Source organism: Hakea prostrata, chromosome 10 (assembly GCF_041222555.1).
Source record: "Hakea prostrata isolate BN-2017 chromosome 10, UWA_Hpros_2, whole genome shotgun sequence".
Taxonomy (NCBI): domain Eukaryota; kingdom Viridiplantae; phylum Streptophyta; class Magnoliopsida; order Proteales; family Proteaceae; genus Hakea; species Hakea prostrata.
Window position 1 is genome coordinate 6,903,336 of NC_142609.1, and position 9,557 is coordinate 6,912,892.

The 9,557-nt window shown below is 37.9% G+C and overlaps 1 protein-coding gene across 7 annotated transcripts; it reads left to right on the forward strand.

Moving 5' to 3' along the window:
• Window positions 1-15: 15 nt before the first annotated feature.
• Window positions 16-6,691, forward strand: LOC149001774 (protein KTI12 homolog). 7 transcript variants are annotated; one of them, XM_089137935.1, is made up of 4 exons: window positions 16-294; window positions 1,746-1,804; window positions 2,196-2,418; window positions 4,933-6,691. In XM_089137935.1, exon 4 carries the CDS (start codon window positions 5,087-5,089, stop codon window positions 5,993-5,995), a length of 909 nt encoding a protein of 302 aa, XP_088994061.1. In that variant the 5' UTR covers window positions 16-294; window positions 1,746-1,804; window positions 2,196-2,418; window positions 4,933-5,086; the 3' UTR covers window positions 5,996-6,691. The 7 variants fall into 7 exon arrangements, with proteins under 7 accessions (XP_088994061.1, XP_088994063.1, XP_088994060.1 ...); XM_089137937.1 differs by lacking the exon at window positions 16-294 and adding an exon at window positions 609-646; XM_089137934.1 differs by lacking the exon at window positions 16-294 and adding an exon at window positions 843-1,298 and having other exon boundaries at window positions 2,178-2,418.
• Window positions 6,692-9,557: the final 2,866 nt, after the last annotated feature.

The following is a 9,557-nucleotide window of genomic DNA, read 5'->3' on the forward strand; positions in this document are numbered from 1 at the left end:
CCGACTGATCCCTTTTCTCGTTTCGCCAGCATGTCTCGGGTTCAGAATCACTGATTCTCCAAATGAAGCAACTTGGAGAATAATAAGAAAATAGACAGATGGGTGGACAATCTCAAATCCCATGACAAATCCAACCTAGATCACCGGTGTATTTTGTTTCTTCCTTCAATTAATTTCTTCGGATCGATGATTTCAATCTCTTTGTTGCGACTTGCGAGCGAGTTTGGCAAGGCCAGGTCTTTGGATTACAAACGATCGTCTGTATTCCCTCTGCAAATGGCGTGGTAGAAGGAGGTAATATTCCAAACCTTGCATCTAGTGAACAAGGTTAGGGTTTTGTTTAATTTCAACAATCTTGATGTGGGTTATTGGCCGACAACTACTCAGACAGACCAAGGTGAGAATGATCCATCCTCGCTCTGGCTCTCAAATCCATCTTCATCGGTGATCGAATGAAAATAAGGGTTGAATTATTTATTACGAATTTTTCTTTTTTTGGGGGGTGTGTGGTGTGTTTTTTTTTTTGTTTTTTTTTTTTATGTAAGGGAGGGATTGTTGTGGTTGGTGTAGATGTGGTTCTAATTTGTTTTGTCGGCTTGGAGAAGATGTAAAAGAGATCTAGACAGAGCCCTGAATCATTGAGAGGGTAAGTGTCAAGTCTACAGATTGCCATTAGCACTGCTCGAGTTGGGTAGAGTGAGGGATCCATTTTGTAAATTTGCAAAGTTTTAAAGCCCTTTCAATGTAAATAACAAAAAGTCATATTTACAATTTAACCGGCCTATGGATCCCACACCGTCCGATTGCTGGGGCAAAATCCTTACCGTCAGCAGCAGGCAGCAGTGCTGCAGCAAATAAAAATTTCAAAATGTTTATGTTTATTGGATTTTGATTGACTAATGCGCGGATATCTCTGCGCAGTGCTGAGAGGCCGGCACGTGTCCCTTTAAAATCTAACGGCTAAAACCTTATATTGGGGTATGAGGGTAAAAATGAGTTATTTATTTTTCATCTACAAGTTTTCTAAATTTACGTTAAAAACCCAGTTATCAAAATCGACCCTTCATCCCTCGCGTGAGGAAGAGGAAAAACCCTATGTTGGAGTATTTCTTCTTGTTCTTCGACTAATCTCTTGCGATTCCCTTCTGTTCTAGTGTGGATTAAATTAGAGTTTTGTGGTCACCGCCCTTTTGTGCATAGTGGCGAAATAGAGTTCTCTACAGCGCGAACAGATATCCATTTCATTTTGCAGTTTTCCCCTATCTTTTTCTGCTCTTGCAGTATAAATTACTCCAAAGGTATAGATCGTTCAGTCTCTTTTGTGAATTTTCTCGTTTAACTTTTTGTATGGACGTGTGATTTCTCTCCTGAATTTGGAATTTCTTGGTGATTAGCGAATTCTGGTCCTGATTTCGACTAGCAGTGTCGACACCTGTAGGCTTTGGTTTTTTTTCATGATAATGTGTCTATTTCCTCGAGAGATTCTTGATAGCAGTTTTCGGCGATTTTTCTTAACGATTTTGCTTCCCAGTAGTTTACCCTAATTTTAATGACTCTCTAGATAGTATAACCAACCAAAGATAATGTCCATGCCCTCTTAAACTGGCCTTTCCTGCTATTGATTTGATTTTTCTTGGCTGGTCTTCATTTTTATAGTGATTGTCTCAATTCTTATTCGAGGATTTCATTGTCTCTCTGTCCTTTCTATCAATTTTCTAATTCTTTACTTTCTTCTACGACTGCAGTTAAACTTGTCCGGCTTACTTGTATCTAATAAAGATCAACAATGATGGGATCCTTTGATGTAAGTTGTTCCTGAATGCTTGTTTTCTGTTGGGGTTTTTCTTTGGCTAAAATGGATAACTTACTTATCTAGTTATCGGGTGGCAAGTTGGTTTGCAGCTATGCATATCCTGCTTATGAATGTTTTAAACTGTGGTGAAAAACAGACCTGGGATTGAGCAACTCAGTTTTGGTGCCAATATTGGTTTGCTCTTTGACTGTTACTCGTTTAATTGGACTCTTGATGAGCAACATCCCTTGATTTTAAAGTTGCTTCTTGGAAATTGTAGAATTTTATTTGCAGTGCTGACAATCTTTATTAGAGGGTTGGAGGTGTTCTTATATCATGGTAAAGGGAAATTAAAATTTACGATAATGTTAATACTTTCTTACAGTTCCTGGCTTTATTGCAGGGTTCCAATGTAGAGTGAGGCCAAATTGGCATTCTTCATATATTTGTGGTATTGTTAAACAAAAATATGGGTTTCTCTTTGGTGAATATTGAAAAACTCACCTGAGATAATCTCTGCTATACTCCACAAAGTTATTTAAGATCGTTACAGACTGGATCCAATATTCTGATCTTGAAACTTAAGTTATTCTCAAGTACGGAGGAGCAGAGTCAATATTTTCTGGGTATGCTTTTTCTTATCATTGACTCCTACCCATTTTTCTTCTTATTTTGATTGATCATTTAGTTACAATGTAATAGTTGGTACTCAAGTGGACTGAATTATATTCTATTTGAGTGATGGTGTTGACAGCAAGCATTCTATTAATCCAATTTTATACGTGTTATGCATGAAAAGTTGTTGCTTTGATCATGATGGATCTGTCTGAACTTGAACTGCAGTGTTCACAACTCAAATTAAAAACTTCCAGTCTTGTATTCCATCTTTAACAATTGTGATGTTGCTTAGCTATTACTTATTTTTTGTTGATCACATTAGTTACATTATAAAGTTGGTAATGAAATTGACTGAAGTATACTCTATCGAGTAATGGTGTTGGCAGCAAGCATTTGGTTGATCTAATGTTTAATTTGTGGAATGTATGAATTGCTGTTGCTTTGATTGTGATGGGTCTACTCTGAAATTGAGCAACAGCTGAGTGTTTGGAGCTTTATTAAAACCTTCCAGTCTTGTATTATCTTTAATGATTTTGATGTTGCTTATCTATTACTCATTTTTCATGGGCACCTTAGGTAGGAATTTTGGTTCACTACTTCAATATGTTGCGTGCAGCAACGTACCAAACCCCCCCCCCCCAAAAAAAAAAAAAAAAAAAAAGAAAAACCCACACGCACACAAAAAGAAAAAAAAGAAGTTTTCGACCAAGCCGGTGGGTGGGCGTTGGTAATAGCCGAGCACATATACACTGAGTTGTCTGATTAGGGTTTAACTGAGATGCTCAAATCAACGGTTCTCACCAAAAATTATTGAACCGGGAGGCCATGATTTCCCAAGCCAGTTGTTTCCGTGAACCAACTTCAACAGTCTGGTTTTTCCCTACCCAAATGCAGATTAGGTTTTCCAAATTTGCATATATTAAAACCCGATCACATGGCTAGGGCTCTTCCGTTCCTCTCTCATTTTTTCTGTTTGCAGCCTGAACGCTTAGGCTTTAGCAAACAAAGATGGTGGAAAGAGAAGGAGAACAAGGCGGATTAGTAGCTTCTAGAGTTTAACATACTGGCCTGCTTGTTACTTGCTTCTGGTTTGGATCATTTGACCTCTCCAATTTTGGCCCAGATGCCACACATTGTTTCTTGGGCCATGCATAACCACCAACTTTAGTGCTAGGAATTGCTGCACAAGTAGGAACCTTGATTCATTCCATTAGTTTCTGTTCAACTTTTGTTGTTCTAATCTTAATGATAAGTGGATGCATACTTTTAAACAAATAAATATTGCATTGTGAGATGCCCTGATCTTAAATTCTACTAAATCTAGAAGGTCCCTAGATATTTTTTGTTGCTTTGTTCTAACTTTGTTTTCTGTAGAGTATATTCTGAAAATTAATTAGTATGTTTTTGTGTTTAGAACATTGGAATGACAACATTCATTTTGTATCGCTACAACAGGCCCAATACCCACCCTAAGAATAACTCCATGAGATGATCTTTTTAATCCTACAGCCTCTGCCATAGCCCAACTGATTAGTAAGAAACAGAGTTTTACTATAACTATAAATTCAAACTTGGGAGAACAGAAGATGATCCACTGAATTTGAATACAATGGAAAGATTAGAAAAAACTCACCTGACAGGAACTCTGCTATGCGCCACAAAATTATTTAAGATCGTTACAGACTGAATCCAATATTCTGATCTTGAAACTTAAGTTATTCTCAAGTACGGGGAGCAGAGTCAATATTTTCTGGGTATGCTTTTTCTTATCACTAACTCCAGCCCACTTTTCTTCTTATTTTGATTGATCATTTTAGTGACAATATAATGGTTGGCACTCAAGTTGACTGAATTATATTTTATTTGAGTAATGGTGTTGACAGCAAGCATTCTATTAATCCTATTTTTCTTTGTTACTTTGATCATGATGGGTCTGTCTGAACTTGAACTGCAGTGTTAACAACTCAAATTAAAAACTTCCAGTCTTGTATTCCATCTTTAACTATTGCAATGTTGCTTAACTATTACTAATTTTTTGTTGATCACATTAGTTACATTATAGAAGTTGGTAATGAAATTGACTGAAGTATATTCTATCGAGTAATGGTGTTGGCGGCAAGCATTTGGTTGATCTAATGTTTAATGTGTGGAATGTATGAATTGCTGTTGCTTTGATTGTGATGGGTCTACTCTGAAAATTGAGCGACAGCTGAGTGTTTGGAGCTGAGTGTGTGGAATGTTACTTATCTGTTACTCATTTTTCATGGGCACCTTAGGTAGGAATTTTGGTTCGCTACTTCAATATGTTGCATGTTGCAAAGGTACTAAAGCACACACAACCCCCCCCCCCCCCCCCAAAAAAAAAAAAAAAAAAAAAAAAAAAAAAAAAAAAAGAAGCAAGCACACACAAAAAGAAAAAAATGTAACCCTTTTTTGCCATTTCTTGTGGTTAAAAATATATAAAGCATAACCATAGCGGGGCTGAATAATGGGAAATCACCTATCTTGTTGATGTTGTGCAGGTGGAGTTTTAGACAAGACTTCACACAAGAAGTTGGAAGTGCATGGTTGGTTAAAGAGTTTGGAATTTGTGTTTTTGGTGATACTTGGGTACCCTGTTAACACTGTTATTGGAAGAGTTTCACCCCATAGACTTGCTGTACAAATTTTCGTTGAATGGCACTAGTTGTAATCTGTGGTCAACCATGCAGTGGAAAGTCAACAGCTGCACGGTGCCTAGTAGATGCTATTAATGCCCTGGAATCAAAACCTTCAGTCAAGATTATAGATGAGTCTTCCTTTCATCTCAATAGAAATGAAAGTTATGCTAACATGACAGCGGAGAAAAACTTACGGGGAGTTCTTAGGTCTGAAGTTGACAGATCCTTGTTGAAAGACAATATTGTTGTTGTTGACTCTTTAAACAGCATCAAGGGTTACAGATATGAGTTATGGTGTCTGGCTCGGGCTGCAGGAATCAGATATTGTGTCTTATATTGTGATGTAGAAGACAATCAGTGTAGGGAATGGAACAAGGAGCGTCAAAAAAATGGGGAGGGCTCTTATGAAGACACAATATTTGAAGATTTAGTAAGGAGATTCGAGAAACCAGATCGGCGGAATCGATGGGATTCTCCACTTTTTGAATTATGGCCATCCAAAGACGGAATAGAGCAGTCTTCTGCTGCCATTCTGGATACTGTGGCATATGTGACAAAAAGGGTGGACTCTAGAACAAGAGATGTTAAGGTTCTCCAACCTACAATTGCTACTCAAAGTGCCCGGGTGTCTCAGACAAATTCACTCTACGAGACTGACCGTGCAACGCAGGAAGTGATAAATGCAATTATGGAAGCACAATCGCAGGCACTTGGAGGGCCTGTAAATGGGATCTCTCTTGGAAAAGAATTTCCAACCATCAACATTCAAAGATCTGTTGGACTGCCAGAGCTCCGAAGCCTGCGACGAACATTCGTCAAATTAACCGGGCAAACCAGCTTGAGTGGGCCACCGCCGCCATCAGATGTGAACAGTGCCAAAAGGATGTTTGTTGATTACTTGAACAGGGAACTAGGAACTGCTTGAGAAGAGCCTTATTGCTCATACAGATCACATACCTACTTGGGAGGAAGAGGAAGAGGATGCTCATCACTTTTTGGAATACTCGCAAGCCAGAATGGATTGCTCAGCTTGTGGCATGCCTTCTGCAGATACCCATTGAAGCAAGAAGTCTTCTGTTCAAGATTACCTTTGCTTTGCTCATATCTAAATGGGGCATTTTGTTGTGGTGCATTAAAATGTGTTTGGTAGTGGGTTTATTTTGCTTATGTCTGACATACATTACCAGTTTTGGGAAATTTATTATATTTGCTGTCTTTTTATCGGGGTTGAAGACCCTATCCAAATCTGATGCACGGATGAACTGCATCTAATCGAAAGGTTGTCTGGAAGTTTATTAGCTCTCTCTCTCTCTCTCTCTCTCTCTCTGAGTCCCACTGTACTGACGTGTTTCAGTTAAAAATTGGGCATGTTGAAAGAGAGTTTCAGCAGAAGGAAAAATCAAACCAGGAAGCAATGTTGGGGTCTTTTTACTTGTTATGTTGTTAGAAATGAATTTTTTTCAAAGAAATCCAAGAGGACAGAGATGATTAGAACATGTCAATACGTCTAATGAATATTAGAAGAAATCTGTTTTTACGGTTCGCGTGGCTTTTTCAGAAAAGTTAAGTAATCCAAGAGAAACTCTTCTGAAGACAGTTTTTCCATAGGCTTCTTTGGTTTGCAAAGGGAGTAAAAGGGGTAACATTTCAATTCTAAAAGAAAGAAAAAAATTATGTGTGGATTTTTTAAGTGGACCATAAATTAATGTTGGGTTTTCTTAATGCACAATATTATGTGTGGGTTTCATACACGGTACCGTGTGTGGCGATATAAATCAAGGTATCGCTGGGGGCGACATGAAACCCCCAACAAACCGATTTTTTCTAAAAATCAACGATAAATTGCTGAAAGGCGATATATCACGATAAATTCTCAAAATATCAAAAAATTTTAAAATTCAAAATAAAAAAAATCACATTAACTACTCTCTCTCTCATCTAAAAATGTTAAAAAACCTAAAATATCTCTGCCATGATCGATCACTGCGGTCTTTTCTATTTCTTTCCTTTCTCTTTCTCTGCAAAACAGAAGCGACGAGGAAACCATGGCGGATGGTGACCTGAAGAAGCTGTGAAATCTCGTGCTCATTCCTGTGATCTCTAATCTCTCGGTCTCTCCCACTGAAGATCTCTCTCTCGACACCCTCATGACTCTCTCCCGCTCTCTTTTCTCTGATCTCTCTTTCAGTCTCTCCCACAATCCCACTTACCGACGAGATTTATTTTCAGTAAGCAAGAATGAGAAATTTTAGTTTTTTTTTTTTAATATTTTCTTACCTGCAACCGTGACGGAGTCATGTCTGCATTCATGATTTCAGTTTTTTTCCTTTTCCCTTCAGGTCTGATTGCATGCACCCATCACCATAGTATAGTTAACTATGTCCGTGGAACACGCCAGATGCGAAGACCACTGATGCAACGGCAACTGAAGCTGCAACACTCAAAAAATCGCCAACAACGATATGTGGCCTTGTCAGTTGTGTCGCCAGCCACTGACACGGCGACTTGGTCCGACATGTCGAAAGGTGGTTTCATGTAGACAAACACCGTTCGTGGTCATTAATTATATTCAAATTTCAAACGTGAAGGGACCAAATTGTCCCTCAGGTTATTTAATAAAGTGTTAATATATAGTTTTTAATTATATGATTAAAAATATATATATATATATATATATATATATCCAAAAAGAAGGAAAAAAAAATATAATAACACAATGTATTAAATAACCTGAGGGGTATTTTGGTCCCTCCAAGTTTGAAATTTGAATATATTTAACTGCAATTGACGGTGTTAGTCTGTTTAGGACTCACACATAATATATTGCACTAAGGAGACTCAACATTAATTTGTGATCCACTAAGGGGACACTTACACGTAAAAAAACTAAAAAAAATGTAAACGGATAACATTTCAAAGTGAGGCCAAATCAGCTTCTCATCAGGAGGGAAAATAATGTGTTTTTCTAACGATTTTGAACCACATATTGAGTGAGAAAAACATGGGGCCACTAAGATTTTTATTTCTGATTTCTTTTAGTATTTATAAGTAGGTCTCTTCTTTACTATGAGTCCGGATAAACGACCCCAACGCTTCCTGACCACAAAGATCAGTAGGGCCCATGGTAAAAAACACTTTTTGAAAAAAATAAAAATAAAACTTTTTTTTCCACCAGTGGGACCCACTGGTTTTTATGGTTAGGAAGCCATCGGGAAGCACTCTGTACTCCACCAACGGGGAGATGATCCGGATTCCTTTACTATGTGGTTCAAAACCTCAAAAAACACATTGTCTCCCTCATGAGGAAGTGATCCAGACTTTTTTTAAACAATCGGTGATCTTGTGGTGGTACCAATAATATTCCTTGTATGTTTTTTCTTCAAGTTCATAAGAAATTAAAAATAAATTGGAAATGAATTAAAGATTTTACAGTTAAATACTTAAATATAAAATAATTTTAATTGCACTAATTTTGTAGCAGAATTTTTTTCGTGTTCGAAAACCTGGTTCCTACCGGGGCGGATCGGACCACCGATCTCACTTCTACCCTGTTGAACCGGTTCCGAAACTTCTCAAATTGTATAAAACCCTAGCTTCCCACGTCAAAGAGAAAAGAAAGTTTTGAAGTTAGGGTTCTAGCAGTAAAATCAAATCCTACGCGTCTGTGGAAATGACACAGAAGGCCAATCTCTTCAAAGGGCAGAAGAAGCAGAAGTCCATCCCTCCCAATCGACATGGCAAACCCCCTCAATCTCGCAAAGGTTTGTTCATTCAGTTGTGAATTCTCTCTGTTACCTTTCTTCTTCTCCCTCTCCCCTCTCTGACGTCTTTTGAATTTTGATTTTCAGGCAAGAGGTGTATGAAGCCATCGAAGGTTACGAAGGACATGAATGCTGATCGTGTAAGTATGCTGACCGTCTTTCTGTCTTCGTTCACTTATATTTTGACAAGTTCTCCCTTGTTTGATTAGAACTTCCTGAATCAGAATATGATATGATTGTTTTAAGAATGTTTGTTTAGTACAACTAGCTGTCTAGATCTCGCTTCCTCTGTAGTTCGTATAGCGTCTTGGCCTTCTCAGCAGCACCAAGAGGCAATGGGTCTGATTGCTATTTAGTTATTGAGCTTAATTTATTAGTGAGAGTTGTGAAGTGAAGATTCACAGAATGATATGACCTGTCTAGAATGACGGGCAATTGTTTATTGGGTATGGCTTTATCCCAACATACAGATATATCGAACCTAGACAGCCTTGACACTCTCCTTGATTTTGTGCATATATGTCCTTCTTCATGCCCAACTTGAATACAGTAAGATTAAATGACTTAGAGGTCAAACCTATCTAGTATACATCAGTCATTTAGCCTTGTCCAAGTTCCTCTTCAATGGTTGGTTCAACATGCTGGAATGGGTAATGGACTATATTGATTGCTACCTTATTATCATAGTAGTGCCTCCTATGTTCTTCAAGTGTTACTGCTAGATTA